Raw genomic sequence first — 15,719 nt, forward strand, 5'->3', positions numbered from 1 at the left:
CCCAGGCCAGGGGCCCTGTCTTTCCAAAGCTCAGCTGCAGCTCCCGGGGCCTCACCCTGCAGACTGGCCACCTCACTGTCCTTTTCCCGCTGCAGCTGGGCATAGCGCTGCCCGTGGCTCTCCAGGGCCTTCCGATGCTCCAGCCTCAGTCCGCTGTGCTGCAGCTGCAGGTCCAGCAGTTGCTTCTTCACATCCTCATGTTGGTTCTGGGAAGTGAAGGGGCCCCAACATTAGGCTCAGCACCAGCTCCCCTCACCCCACCCTAGGCCTTTCTTCTCCCCCAGAGCCAACTCCCTCAGGGTCCTCAAACACCAGAGAAATTCAGAGAGAAAACAGAGCACAGAAGCCTCCCCCCAGCCAAGAACCTACTCCTAGCCCTGGGCTTGGGCCAAGCCCTCACCTCCACCTCACCTCCTCAGCTCTGCCATCCCACTGGAGAAAGCCACTGACCCAGACAGGTGCCACCCGTGTTGTCACAACAAGGGCCCTCCCCAAGTGCAGCCCTGCTGGCCAGGATGAGGGGCATCCCGAACCAGGCATCCAAGCACCCCAGCCCATACTCCTTTGGAGCCCTGGGCCTGGTTTAGAACGCTGGAGAGGGGGCAAGGCCAGGGTCCCAGAGAGCAGTAGGGAAAGAGGTGATCCTGAGACTGGGAAAAGAACTGCGCCCACTCCAGCCCCTACCTGCCCCCTGGGGTCCTTGCCTTGAGGATCCTGTGCTGGGAGCTTAGGGCCCCATAACGGTTCATTGAATCTTGCTGTAGCCCAGGCCCCAGGTCCATGAAGAGAAAACAGACATTTTATTACACACAGTGCCAAGGAGGGGGGAACACCTCTCTCTACACCAGGGGCTTTTAACCTGGGGTCCATGGATACTCAAGGGGTCTGTGGGCAGATTTCAGAGGGCCTGTGAATTTGAACAGGAAAAAAAATACGTCTTCATTCCCAATATAATTGGTTTTCTTTGTAATTCTATATATTTTAGGATTTAAAAACATGATTCTGAGAAGGGGCCCATAGACTTCACCAGACCGCCCAAAGGGGCCAGGACACACCAAAATGGTCCAGAGTGCCCATAGAGTCTACACCATGGACTCAGGTGTCTGGAGGGAGCACTGAGTCACTTACTCAAGGTCCACAGACAGCTGACCAGTCACAGGAACTCCCAGCATGCCTGCTTGTCACAATGAAGGACCCAGCCCCTGTCCAAGTCTGATGGTCATCAGGACCTTGCTTAAACTGAGGTCATCCACCATCTTTCTGTGTCTTCTCCAGAATCGTGGAAACCACCATTCACATACAAACCCTGATCGTGCTAATCACAAAACATTCTTATCTGTTCTTTAAGCCAGGTCTTCGAAGGCCCACAAGTTGGCTGCCATTTGGTTGGCCTCAGAACAGAGAGTATTAGCGTTTTAAGCATCCTAAAGATCATTGAGTCCAAATCCTCTCTGCCCCTAATTCTGTGGAAGAGGTCTCCCCTGAGGACTAGGGGGTAGAAGTGATTTATCCAAGGTCACACAGCAAGTTAGTGGCAAAATCAGGACTAGAATTCAGGGATCCTGATTTCCAAACCAGGGTACCACCCATCATCATAGTGAAAGCAACAGAACCAGGTTTATTGTCAAATACTGTAATTCACTAACTCCTTCCTTCTGACCTGGTCAATCCCACATGGTGAAGCTGTCAGACACACTTTACATCCTCAGAAGATGCCAAAACATACTTACTTCGCTATGCTCTGACAGCAGGCACTCCCCATTATCCCCCAGCTCCAGCTCAGCAACGGTAGGGTCCCTCCTATTCTTAGAGTACAGAATGCCTCCCCCACTCAGCCCCACTCAGCCCCACTCAGCCCCACTGACCTTTTCCTTGTTGAGGGCTTCCTGTGCCTCCAGTTTGTACACTAGGAAATCTGGAGAGGAGAGGGCCTTGGCATGCACCCCATCCCACTGCCAAGACAGTCTCTTCCCAACCTAGCCCACTCTTGAGTTTCCGGAATCACCCCGGACAGAGTTACCATAATCCCTCCCTACAGGGAGGTCTAGATTCACAGCTTCCAGCCTGGGAGTGGTCAGGAGCCCAGAAGACATCCATGGAGGACACAGACAACAGACCCATTCCATCCCAGCCCACTCAATGGTCGTATTGGTCAGGGACCCAAGGAGACTGGAGGCTTGGCTCCTCACAGAATGGAGGGCATCTCTCCCTGGTCTCTGGGGAGGGAACCCCAGTCTGGAGTCCCAGAGCACCTTACCTTCCTTGGTCTTCTTGTGTTCCCCTCGCTCCTTCTGCAGGGACCGCTCCAGGCGGGACCGATGTTCATATACCACTGTGGGGAAGAGGCCAGAAGGTTGGGGGCGGGAGGGATCTATTCCAACTTCCAGGGAAGCGTTAGGGTCGAGGGCCCAGGCGAAGAGGAGCAAATGAAAGAGAGAAATGCGTCCATCTTTCAGATGGATAAACTGAGGGCTTCCTCTGGCTTCCTGTTACCCATCAGATCCCACTGCTATACACTTTTTCCTAGCTCCCAATTTTCCGGGGGAGTTAGGGGTACGGAGGGGGTGTGGAGTGAGCTAAGTATTCTGAGGGAGGGAATACACACACATACCAGAGACTTACAGGCCTCTTCCTCCTCCTCCTGTTCACCCCTTCCCTCCCTTCCCACCCCCCCTTGGTTTCCCTCCCCATGCCAAGTCACAGGCCACAAACGCACTCTGAAAACAGACACTGCCAACTCCTGAAAAGCTTCTGTTCTTGCTTGGAAACCTCTGAATCTGGAAAATTACAGGCCCCCCCCACTAGGCCGGCACTGCCTCCTAGGCCCATTGGCCAGCTTCCCCCTCATCTCTCCAGACCCTGGCTCCCAGTGGAGACAGAACACAGCTTGTTTCTCCTCATGGCTGGCCCTCTACCTCCTCAGTCCCCAGCCAAGGGACTCCCTAGGGCCCTGAGAGGAGGCAGAAACAGAATACTCCCCAAATTCCCACTGAAAAAAACCCCGGCCCCCCCCCCCCCCCCCCGAGTAGGCCCCAGGCCAAAGTTTCCCGGCCTTCAGCTGAAGGAGAAAGGGACTTGGTGTAGGATAGCCACAGCCCTTGCCCTCTGCTCTGATGCTGCTGCCTGCCTTTCAAGGACGGAATCCAGTCCTGGACCCCAGGTGGGAAGACCTCAAGTCTTGACTTGGAGCTTTTGAGGGGCAGCACACAGGAGCAGACAATTCTGGCCACTGAGGCAGCCCTAGGGAACTGGAAGAAAGAGCTCTGTTTTTGGAAGCAGAGGACTCTGAGTTTCAGTCCCTTACTGCTTGGGTAGCCTTGGCCAAATCACTCAAGCCCTCTGGGCCTCAGTTTCCTCATTTGGAAAACAAGGGGCCTGGACTAGATGAACCTCAGAGATTCCTTCCAGCTCTCAGTTCTGGCCGGAACTCTGGCCATGGGCTCCCTCCCTTCTCAGTGGGCCCCATGAGTAAGGGATGAAGAGAGATCTCATCCCTAACCTGGGACAAAGGGAAGGTCAACAGAGAAGGCTTCCCAAGAGATAATTAAGCCCTCTTCTTCCAGGGAAGTCCCCACAGCTGGTGCTGGGGAAAAGTGGATACAGGGCTAGGGCCCTCCAGGAAGGACAGACAGGGCAGCTGGCCTCCCAAACAGCCCTCTTTTCAGAAGGAGGACACAGCGGCCGTCATGATTAAGTGGCCTCAAAGAATCTAGGACAAGAAGGAGGATGTGCCCCCTCACACAGCACTGTCTGTGGGAGCCCAGGCCTCTCCCCGCAAGGATCGTGGGTCCCAGCCAAGAACCCCAGATGGCTTCGTCAGCCTTCTCAGGTCAGTCTCAATCTTTATATCCAACAAAGGGCAGAAAGGGGCTAGTGGCAGTAGGAGGCCTAAGATGAGAGTGAGAGAGAGAGGAGAGAATGAGAAAAATAATAGAGAAAGCATGAGAAAGAATAAGATATAGAAGGGGGAGAGAAACAGAGAGAGAGAGACAGAGAGACAGAGAGAAAGAGAGAGAGAGAGAGATGTAGGGCTTGGGCTGATTTTAGAGATAGAGCAGAATTAGGAGTGAATGGGGCTTAGCTTCCCTATAAGGGACAACAGGACTGAGAAAATAACCTAGTCCAAATCCGTCATTTACAGCTGAAGAGCCTTTGGCTCAGAGGGTCCAGGTCAAAGGTTACCTAGCTACGGAAGAGGCACAGCCAGGGGTCCATCCAAACCAGATGCTCTGATTCCTAATCTCAGTCTCTTCATTTCGACAGGCTGTCTCCAACCTTTCTGAAAGGTAAGGAAACTGAGGCCCAGAGGAAGAGAAAGGACTTGCCCAAGGTCTTCATATCTCAGGTGACTATTGCAGTGACAGGTGCCTGTCGGGGCATTCAGGGCCCATCTGCAGGTCTAGCTTCTTCAGGGGTGGGGGTGGGATGACCTTACCTGCCTCCATTCATCCACCTCCAGACTACCAGGATGCTGATCATCTGCCCAATATCATTGCCATGTGACAGAGATCAATTGCTTACTAAATAAAGCACATTTCAGATGAGTACCGCCCTTCACAGTAGTCCCCAGGGCAGTGGTGCACTTATTCCAACAAGGTTGCTATGGCTGAAAACATTCCAGTTCACCTTGCTTTGAATTGTGCTCTATGCCAGCTGCTATTCCAAGGCTGGCTGTTCACAAAGGAAGCTCGAGCCAGGGCAGCCTGGTGGGAATAACAGCACAGATATCAGGGTACTATCTGAAGGACAGTTTTGACTGGTTTGTCACACAGCCAGCCTTGTGGCCCCTCTCTTCTCACTGCATGGGCGGCACTCTAGATAGGGAGACAAGAAGCCCCCACCAAGAGGAAGCTCTCTGAGGGCAGGGAATGTCTTTTCATTCAGTGCCTGGCACAGACCTGGGCACACTGCTGGAGGTCAGAGATCCCAGAGCATTCGCTCTCCAGAAAGAGCAGCAGGTTGAATGGATTCTGAAGTTGGGTGCCCTTGGGGATCTTCTCTATTCGGGGGTCTCCGTTTGGGGCCACAGGAGGTGGAGCCCTGACCAGGTAACCATGCTTTGGGGATAGGGCCAGTGGCAGGCTCTTTCAGATGAGCCTCTCTAGAACAAAGTTAATCACCTGGTCTGGGAAGAATTGGGGCAGGGTGGGCAGGAGGGCTGTGGGGCCTTCCCTGGGTCTCTAGGGCCTGGCTCACTTTGCAATCTCCTTCAAACAACTGGGCCACTTCCAGCCTCAGTTTCCCCACCTTTGAAGGATCCAGATCTTTTCTTGGGCAAATTCCTCATGGCTCCCCACCCAGAAGTCCTCTATGAGATGAGTCTTTCAAGGTGAAAGTGAGTGGGAGGATGTTTACAAATCCCAACAGGCCAAGGGCCGAGAGCAGCAACACTGGTGCAGTTGGCACGGAGCACCCTCACACGGCCTTTCTCCCTCCTCACCCCTTCCTGGTTCTCTCTGTCCCTAGGGATGACAGGATCTCCCTGGGCCCAAGCACAGAGACACCAATGGGCTTGGCAAGAATCCCAGATATTAGAGCCCTACCTCCCAATGGCCCTCTGGTCTAAACTCTCCCAAACAGGCTCTGTGTTTCTGCCTCTATAGAATCAGTCACACAACACAAGGGCCAAAGGAGGGAGGGGAGCAACAGGGATGCTAACAACCAGTGGCTCCTCCCTACATTCTCCTCCCGCCCACCCCCCCACCCCCACACTAACTCTTAGACAGGCCTGCCCAGGGCCCAAGAGGAGACAGGAAGAAGGGCCATGGCGGGTGGGGGTGGGGGGGGTTGGGAATGGGGTTGGCACAGCTGAGTCAGAGATTAGCAAATCCCTCCCCCAGCCCATTGAGCCAGGCAGGAAAAGTTCCTTGGGACAAGCATTCTGTTTTGTCCTTCCCCTCCAAATTCAGCCATGGGATCTGAGGCAAGACCTCTCTCTAGCTGCTTCCTGACAAAATGCTGAGGGTTCCAGATCCCACTCAGAAGACATAGCTGGCGCAGGGGACACTGCACGGCTGCTCCCCTCTGCATTCACCAAACAAACTCGTTCTTGGTCTCCCCCTCACACACAGCTGTAATCTCGAAGTCCCTGGGCCCCTATTGGTTCCCTATTTGTCCCCACTCATCTGCCTCCTTGCGCACCTGAGGCCCCAGCCTCCTGCCTGGTTTCCTGCAGCCCGAAGCCCCCTGGTGGCCTCCCTTTGCTCCGGTTCTTTAGCTGCTCTCAGCATCCCGGGGGCTTGAACTGTTTGTAGCCCCTTCCCCATAAGTCCCTTGTTTTCTCACTCTCCCTCCCAGTCTCCTAGCTGCTTCTGTCTGCAATCCCCAGGTCCCTGGACAGCCCAGATCTCCCTAGTAACCCTAATCCTAATTTCATCCCCCCAGTGCCCAGACCCCCTAGCAACCCTCTTCCCAGTCCCCAATATCCCCCAGCAGCTCTGGCTGCATCCCAGGCCCACCCCAGTGCCTCCCTAGGCTCCAAGAGACCCCAGCCTCCTCCCTGTCCTGCCCAGACCTCCATAGCAACCCTAATCCTATCCCTAATTCCATCTCCCCAGTCCCCAGCCCCCAGCCCCTTCCCACTTCCCAGGTACCCCTAGCCTCCTCCTAGTCCCTAGGTACCCCGGCAGTCTCCAGCCCCATCACAGTTTCCAGGTACCACTGCAGCCCCTAGCCCCCTCCCAGTTCCCGGGTACCCCCCTAGCCTCCTCTCAGTCCTTAGGTACCCCGGCAGCCCCCAGCCCCCTCCCAGTTCCCGGGTACCCCCCCTAGCCTCCTCCCAGTCCTTAGGTACCCCGGCAGCCCCCGGCCCCATCCCAGTTCCCCCCACCCCCGCCCCCAGCTCACCCTGCAGCTGCGCCGACAGTGCCTCCTGCTGGCCGCGGTAGGTGGCGGCCAGCGCCTGGGCGGCCCGCGCCTTCTGCTCCAGGTGGCCGTAGAGCAGCAGCCCGCCGAGCAGGCCGAGCGCCGCGGTCAGCAGGAAGCCCGTCTGCACCAGCCCCTTGCAGCGCCGCGAGCAGCCGCCCGAGCCCATGGCCCCCGGGCGCCCGCCCAGCCGGGCCGGCTCTCAGTGGCCCCTGCGCGACATGCCCGCGCTGCTCCGGCTCTGGCGGCCGCTCCGAGGGATGGGGAGCGCGCTGCCCCCGCTCCAGCCAAACTTTGGCCGCCGCCGCCGCTCCTCGCAGTCCCGGCCCGGCCTCGCCCCGCCGGACTCCGGGGTCCTGTCCCTCGGGGGTCCCGCCCCCCTAGGAAACTGACACGGTAGCGGACCAATGCACCGGGGACCGGCCCCGCCCTGGGCCGGGCGGGAGGGACCGACGGGGCGGAGTTAGCCGAGGGTCCTGGGAGGAGCCTGGGAGAGGCTGCGCCCCGAGGGGCCTGGCCAGGGGGTGGTGCCACGGCCCTCTCCCACCCCTCCTCACGGGCACCCTTGAGGCGGCACACTCGGGCGCCCACCTTCCACTCCTTGAGTGAATGTGTAGGGGGCGGGGCTGGGCGTCTTCTGAGGTCAGGCTCCGGGGTCAGCGGGCCCCCAGGTGTTCATCAAGCACCCTCTCCCGGGATCCCGGGGATTTCCGATGTGGGCACGCGAGTAGCTCTGCGGGCTCCCCGTCTGGCTATGCTGCTGTGCTCGCCCAGGGCCCCATCGAGATCGGCTGCCCCTGCATCTCCCGCGTCCTTAAACTCCAACAAGCAAGCCTACTGGTTCATGGCTTTCATTCCTGAAGGGGGAGGCAGGCCGGGGGTGGTTCTTTCCATTTGTCAGAAAACAAGAAACAGGCCCTAAGAGGACTATGGAAAGAGGCTTGGCTTGGGTCGGCCAGCGCCAGCGACCCTGGGGCAAGTCCCTTACACTCTGTGAGCCTGGGCTTCTTTCTTCACTGTAAAATGAGAGGGTTGCCCTGAGGATTTCTGGGTTCCTGTCCCGTTCTGTCTACGATCCTCTGAAAATGACTTACAATCACTGATTCTGGAACTGGAAGGGACCTGAAGGATCATGGCATGATGTCAAGGGATCATGAAAGATCATGATTAAGGGAGAAAAGGGGGAGTGATCTCAGAGTCCTGTCCGAGATGCTATCCTCTCATTCCCGGCCTTTCCTAATACCCCTGCCTTGTTAGGGCTCTCTGATGATGATGATGAAGAAGAAGAAAATAATCGCTAGCATTTATGTAACATTTTAAGGTTTATCTCATTTAATCCTCACAACAACCCTGGGAAGTAGATGCTTTTATAGCCATTTTACAGATGAGGAAACTGAGGTAGACAGAGGTGAAGGGACTTGCCCAGGATCACACAGCTACCAAGTGTCTAAGCTGGATTTGAACTCAGGTGTCTGCTTTATCTCCTCCCATATTGAGTTCCTTAGGCTCAGTGATTCCAAGCTGGAAGGGCCCTTGGACATCCCATCCCCTCATCTGCAGTTGTTCAGACTACCTTTAGATTTGATACATCAGAACTACATGCACACATATGTATCTTGTAGATACTGCTGATGGACTTTTGGCTTCTTCTTGAAACAAAAATCCCATTTTTGGTTGGTTTGTTTTCATACCGATATTTATCTGTCCAAATGTTGCCTCCTCCCCAAAGACAGGGGCTGTTTTCCATTTTGTCTCCCCAGTGCCTGGCCCGATGCCTTGACCACAGCTGTCTAACCACAGTTTAATGAATGCTTACTTAATTGCACAGAGGGGTCAAACTGAAGCCTAGCAAAGGAAAGGTGACCTCTCCAAGGTCAAACAAGCTGGTGGCCGAATCCAAGACTCCATCCAAACCGAAGTCTCTTCTTGCCTCTTCTTCATAGGACCTCAGACTTAGAAGAGGAAAGGACCTTTGAGGCTGTTCAGTCTAACCCTCTGTTTTTACATATGTGGAAAATGAGGCCCAAAGAGATTAAGGACTTGCCCAAGGTCACCCAGGTGGTCCCACAGGAGTAGAATTTGAACCCAGATCCTCTAAATCCAAATCCAGTGCTCTTTTCACTAAATCTCTAGCCAGTTCAAAGCTTCCCTCCCAGAAGGGAGCTGCCCTGGATTCAGATTCCCTTTCCCTCTCTGAATCCATTGTTAAATAAGCAGCTGGGGGTGGGGGGTGGGGGCAGACTCCGGCTTCCTTGGGTCAGAAAGGTCTCTGTCTCTCCATCCTTCCACTCCAGAAGGAAGGAAACTGCCCCCCCCCCATCTCTTTGGGGTCCTCAGAAGGGAGAGATCTTGTTTATCCTTTGCAGGGGTCAGCCAGATTATGAGTGATTCAGGTCTCTGATCAGTGGAAGACAGATGTGTCCACTCTGGAGAAAACTCAAAACTTAAGGCCAGTGTGATTTTGTCAAAGAGAAGGGAAGGGGAAGTAACAGTAACACCATCCCCCTGCAGCCGCTCCTGCAGCTGCTCTGACCGGTCAGACTCTCTGTGCGCCCCCCCCTCCCCCAGCCCTCACAGAGCTCTGCTCTAACTCTCAGAGCTGCAGTTGGTCTGTTTCCTTTTTCACCAGGCAAAGAGGACATCCGGTTCCCAGACCTGCTTCTGCCAACCCAGGAGCCCCAGGCCCTCCCACCTCCCCTCCCTTGTCTAGGCAGGAGGGAGGGTGGCCAGAGAGTGCCCATTCTAAGACTGCTTCTCTTCCCACTCCCCTGTACACCTTTAGCCCCAGGCCCTCTGCTCAGCAGTCTATTTCCAAGTGACGCCCCCCCCCACTTTCCCTGGTCTGGGAACAGCAGGGAGCAACTCTGTCTCTTCTGGGGTTTTCCTTCCTTGCCATGGATCAGTGCCAGGGACACAGCCTAGGAAGGATAAGGCAGCAGTGGCTGCAGGGGTGGAAAAGGCCCAGAGAACCTCTGTATTCCCAGACTTACGCTTGTTTCTCCCCCTCAGAAGCGCTCCCCCTCTGGGCCTCTAGGCTCTCAACTGGACTGGGAGCCAGGAATCCTAGCTCAGAACTGAACACAGCATGTGAACCCAGACAAGCTTCACCAGCGTGCATGAGTGAAGGACCTACTATGTGCTGCTGGCACCTCTGTATAACCACAAAGTAGGCATACACCCCACTAGAAGCTGCACTTTTCCAGGGCACTCTGCTGGACCCTTAGAGACAAACAAGTCACAGACATCAGGACTCCTGAGGTGTTTAAGCAGAACACTCTTCCAGAGAATGGAGTGGGAGTTCAGGCTTCAAACAGATCCTGCTCGAAATGACCAAGAGGGTCCCTCCCAGACATTCTACGACTTACACTCAACATTTATTAGGTGTCAAGCACTATTCTCTCCACTGGGGGAGCTAGTGTATCATACAGGCCAACAGCATTTATTAAGCACCTACTGTATGTAAGGCTCTGTGCTAGGTACCGGGGATATGAAGGAAAAAGCAACCTCAATTTTGGTAAGAGATCCAAAATGCATAAAAGGTTAAGGGTGTGTGCACATGTATATGATGATGGGGCGGTAGAAGAGAAAATACTAATAACTGGGGGGAAATCAGGAAAAGTTTCCTGTAGAAGGTGGCACATGAGCTGAGCTTTGAAGGAAGGATGCTGAAAGGCAGAGGAGAGGAAGGAAGGCCTTCTAGGAAGGAGGGAACAGCCTTGGAAAAAACAAGAAGGGGAGGGCCAGCTTTGGGGAACACCACATGGGCTAGGGCACATCACTGGGACAAAGAGTGCTGCCAAAGAAGTCTATAAAGACTATAAAGTACAGCCAGACTGAGGAGTTTGCATTTTAGCCCAGAGGCAATAGGGAGCCACAGCCACCTAAGGGTCCTAAAATTAAATGACCTGGCCCAAGATGTGCTTAAAGAAGCTCATTATGGTAGTAGCTGTGTCCAGGCTTGGGTAGAGGGAGAGGAAGGACTGACCCAGTTTAGACAATGCATATGGAAATTAAAATGAAATTAAACTCAACTAACTTTTATTAAATGAGTGTTACATGCTAAGCATTTAGGGTTACAAATACAAACAAGGAAAAAAGTTCCTGACCTCAAAAAGGACACAGATCATAAGATCAGAGTTAAAGAGCTGGAAGGACCTTTCAGATAAGGAAACTGAGGTCCAGATAAATTAACTGCCGAGAGTCACAGTCAATCAACAAGAATTTATTAAGCAGTAACTATATGCCAAGAAAAAGAAAACTAATCCCTGCCTTGGGGAGCTTCCATTCTAACCGGGGAGACAACATGGATGTAAATGGCCACATACAAGAGATAGATTCTCAAGTGGAAGAGAGCCTCAGGGGTAGGTGCTGGAGGGACCAGCAAAGTCCTGCAAAAGGTGTGGTTTGAGCTGAGCCTTCAAGGAAACCAGGAGACACAGATGAGAAGGGAGAGCATTCCAGACATTTAAGACAGCCAGTGCAAAGGCATGGAGATGATACAGGAACAGAAAGCAGGCCAGTGTGGGTGGACCAGAGAGGACAGTAATGTGTAGGTAGGAAAAGCAAGGAAGTGGCTTTCAGTATTTGAACCCAGGTCCTCTGACTCTAAATCTGGTGCTCTTTCCACTACAAGAAATTGAAATTCCTATAGGGTTCAAATGTCCCGAATAATTGGAGGTGGTAAGGGGATGGAGGAGAGAGAATAAGTCTGTCTGTGTGGATCTGGGTGTCATCTGCACCAAGAAGATAACCAAACCCATGAAGACCTTATGAGAAAGATCGTCAGGAGAGAGAGTGAGAATCCAGGACAGACAGCCCTTGCTGGGGTGGGGGTGCGGTTGGAAGGAGGAGGAAACCCACGCTTTGAGTGTGGGGGATGGATGATGATTCAGCCAAGGAGACTAAGGAGAGGTCAGCCAGTCAGGAGAAGAAGGAGACTAAAGGGTCACAAAAGCCGGAGGAGGAATGCAAATCACATTCCCAGGTTCCTGGGCCTGGAATACCTTGGATGCTCCGGACCCTCCCTCCTCCCCAGCCCCTGCAGTTTAGATCAGCCTGCTGCCTTCTCCTCTTATCCTCGTTCTATCTCCCGTCATTCTTCTCCGGAACCCAAATCCCCACCTTAAGCATCTTCTTTCACCTTTGGGCTCTTTTCCCAGCCCTCCTCTTTCCCTTTCTGACTCATTTTCATGTCTGTGTCCAAAGCTTTTTATCTACTGTGTGGCATCCTCCCAGAAGGTGTATTTGCCGAGTAGCATCTCCATTGCCAGGGCCGTCATCTGCCTGTGTAGCTCTGTTCTACCGTAGATGAGACACCAGCAGAAATGGGCAGGGAGGCATGTTATGTATCACAAACTATAGGAGAAGCAGTGAGGAAAGCTGCTGCCTCTTCCCTCTCCTTCCTCCTGACGTCCTCTCCCCTGCCCTCTTCTCTCCTCCTTTGGAATGGCAGATCCTCTTTTCTTTGCTTCCCGCCCCCCTTCACTGAGCCTGAGAGAAACCCCAGCTGTGGCCTGGAGATGAAAGGAAGGTGCTGGCAGAAACAGGGTCTGTCTGCTCAAACCAGCCCTAACCTCCTAGCTGGGGGGCAGGGGGGGAAGGAAAATTTGGCTTTGATGAATGAATGAAAAAGGTATTTATTAAGTGAAGGTCTCATTCTAACTGGAAGAAACAACAAATATGGGAGGATTCAGCAGCAGGGTGGATGGCCATGCTCAGGGCATGGAGGCATATAATGAGGTCCAGTGGTCCTCCATCTTACTGGAAGGACCATAGTTGGCAACTCCCTGCTCATCTAAGTGGTGAGTGGCCATTCCTGACCCAAAGGGGCAACTGAAAGGACCTGGCCCACAAACTGTTGTGAGGGGGTAGTAGGACTGCAGGCTGTAGTGGGGTAGGAGCTTTGGGTTACCTCCCTTGAGAATGGGGGTAGGTAGGGTCAGCAACCAGCCGGAAAAGGGTAAGGGACACTGGTAGTGAGATGGTAGGAAAGGACTCCCCAAAATGCCTCTTCCCTGAGGGTTTCTAATATCCAGTCAGGATTTAAAGAAAAACATCCTCATAATCAGAGCTACTGGCAATTGGGGCAGGCCACTAAAGGAGGTAGCAAATTCCTCCTCATTGGAGGTCTCTAGCTAACAGACAAAGGACGGCTAGGTGGCGCCATAGTGCACTGAGTACAGGCCTGAAGTCAGGAAGACCTGAGTTCAGATGTGACCCTGGACAAGTCACTTAACTCTGTTTGCCTCAGTTTCCTCATTTGTAAAATGAGCTGGAGAGGGAAATGGCGAACCACTCTATTAACTTTGCCCATGCACGTGCCCGTACAGGGTCACCAAAAGTTGGAAATGTCTGAACAATGAACGACAAAGATCAGGTGACCACTTCTTGGGAATCTGGAAGTGGGGATTCTTTGTCAGGTATGGGTTGGACCAGATGGCCGCTGAGGTCTCTTCCGACTCCGACATTCGGTGATTGAGATGGAGAAGAGATGAACGGGGAGCCGGCTGAGCCCCCGGATACTCGGCCCGCCTGGAGTCTGGTCAGGTCCTACTGTCTCAGGCCTGAAATTTACCTGAGCATGAAGCCGTGGGAAAGAACAGGGGCTGGCCATACCAGTGCTAAATCTCGGGCTCAAGGTTAAAGCCCTGCTCTCATTTCTGTGACTTCCACCAAATCACTTAATCTGGGCCTCAGTTTCCGCACCTTTAAAAAGCAGGGGTTAGACTAGATGCTGTCTAAGAAAGGTCCTTTGTAACTCCAGGTGTGTTATCCTATGAAGCAAACTAGGAAATACTGTTTGGACCCTGGATGAGGAGGAGGATTCACCTCAATGACCCCAGCATACCACTGACCCCAGGCTGGACTAACAGGCAAGCCAGGGCCTGGACAGCCGCCCTGCCCTGCCTCCTCTTCCACACAGGCCACGAGTCCAAGAGAAAAGACTCATGTAAGCACCTTCCCCCACCTCAAGTAGCTGAGGGGGGCTAATCTACTGCCCCTCGCACGAGGCGCCCTGGCTGAAGGAGAACACCTCCAACATGCCTCACTCCTCTCTAGCTGGCCTGGTCCTGGGACCCCACTGACACCAGCCTTGACCTTTGGGAAGGTCCAGAGGCTGTGCACCTGCCCGGACCCTTCCTTCTCTCCCACTTTCCACTTCTTCCTCAGGGACTGATCATCAAATCAACATTATTTTTTGTTCCTGTCAAGTTTGGGACAATCGGCTGGCCTGTGACTTCTCTCCAAATCCCTGTGACTCTGAGTCAAAGGCTACCTTCCCTGGCCTCCATTTCCTGTCCGCCATCAGCCCCAAGTCTCCCTTGTCCCTAACCCCCCCTCCCTCTACCCTTCATGTTTGACCTGTGTCCCCCATTTCTTTGAGTTTCCTTATGTGTGTACATGTTGTTCTTCCTCTCCACCCCTACCCCCACCATGAAATGTAAGGTGTTTTAGGGCAAGAAAAGTTTAATTTTGTCATTGTATCTCCAGCAAAGTGCCTGGCACATAGTAGGTGCTTAATATACTCATTAAGCACCTACTATGTGCCAGGCATTTTACTTTCTTGAATAGATTCAGTTAATCAAATATTTGTTAAGCCCCTACTACATATCATCCACTTGATGATGACAGTCCATTAGATTGGAAATTCCTTGAGGACAGGGACTGTTTTTTGCCTCTTTGTATCCCCAGAACTTAGCAAAGTGCCTGGAACATAGTAGGTACCTAATAAATGTTTACTGATTGATTGATTTATGTCTGACATTATGCTAGGCAGTGGAGATAAAAAGGAAAAGGAAGCAAGGATCCTGAGGACAGAGCTAACAAGAAGGTCAGCTGTCTAAGCCTGTGGCTAAAAGGAACCTTGGGGACACAGCAGGCATTAATGGGGACACAGCAGGCACACAGATGGGGACAGAGGAGCCTGGTCTCTGCCTGGGGCCCCAAAGAGCAGTAACATCAGGTAGCACTTGCAGTTCCCTGACCATCATCCACCACTGAGAATATTTACTTTTTCATTCATTCATTCTGAAACAACACAAGTGCCATGCATTGGGTATGTGTGGGAGTCAAGGGATTTGGAAGAGAAGGGGGCCCTGTGACCAGTGCCACTGTGGGCAATGTGGCATTCCCTCAAGGTTAGTGGGGCATGTGCCAGGCCTGCTTTGGGAAGTCCCTCATTCTGCCTGGCACAGAAGCCACGGTGCCCTCCTGCCCCCTGCTCCTACACTCTGTCTCCCAAATCCTCGCCTCCTTAAAAGCTCAGCTTAAGAGTCATTTCCTCCATGAGGCCCTCCCTGATTTCTGTAGTTGCTAGGCCCTCCTACCTCCAAATCTCCTTGTACTCACTTGTTTGGCCCATATTGAAATGTCAATTCCTTGAGAACATTACATTTTTGTCTCTATCTCCCCACCACCTAACCCAGTGCCTGGCACACAAGAGGGGCTTAATAAATGCTTGTTCATTGACTGATTGATCCTTCCCATCAATAAGTATTATCTCAGTCCCCACTCAGGTATACTGGAGCCAGGTCAAACTGGGCAGATTGTTAAATTTTCAGTGTGGGCATTTACACCTCAGAATTCACAAATGCTAAGAATCAAGGACTTGATTTGCTAATTGTCTAGACTTAAGGCAGTGATGGAGACAATGTTAATAATTTAAATTAACCTTAAAAGTATGCCATCCCTACCAGCTGTTAAACATTTACCAGCACCTCTCTGCCCCCACCCCTAAAGTTATGCCATATACCACATCTCTTAGTGCTTTAAGACAAACTGGTATGAGGTACTTCCCAGAACCTTCGTACACACACACACACACACACACACACACACACACACACACACACACA

At 53.0% G+C, this 15,719-nt stretch overlaps 1 protein-coding gene across 1 annotated transcript in view; it reads right to left on the reverse strand.

The window, feature by feature from the left end:
* LOC114038216 (Golgi integral membrane protein 4-like) overlaps nucleotides 1-7,033 on the reverse strand; it is a 17,098-nt gene extending 10,065 nt beyond the window's left edge. Inside the window, 5 exon segments of the mRNA XM_027855416.1 lie at nucleotides 56-206; nucleotides 705-758; nucleotides 1,866-1,915; nucleotides 2,258-2,332; nucleotides 6,847-7,033. Of these exon segments, the coding sequence (XP_027711217.1) occupies nucleotides 56-206; nucleotides 705-758; nucleotides 1,866-1,915; nucleotides 2,258-2,332; nucleotides 6,847-7,033 (517 nt within the window).
* Between the last annotated feature and the right edge of the window lie 8,686 nt (nucleotides 7,034-15,719).

Source organism: Vombatus ursinus, unplaced genomic scaffold (assembly GCF_900497805.2).
Source record: "Vombatus ursinus unplaced genomic scaffold, bare-nosed wombat genome assembly UNPS02010822.1, whole genome shotgun sequence".
NCBI lineage: Eukaryota > Metazoa > Chordata > Mammalia > Diprotodontia > Vombatidae > Vombatus > Vombatus ursinus.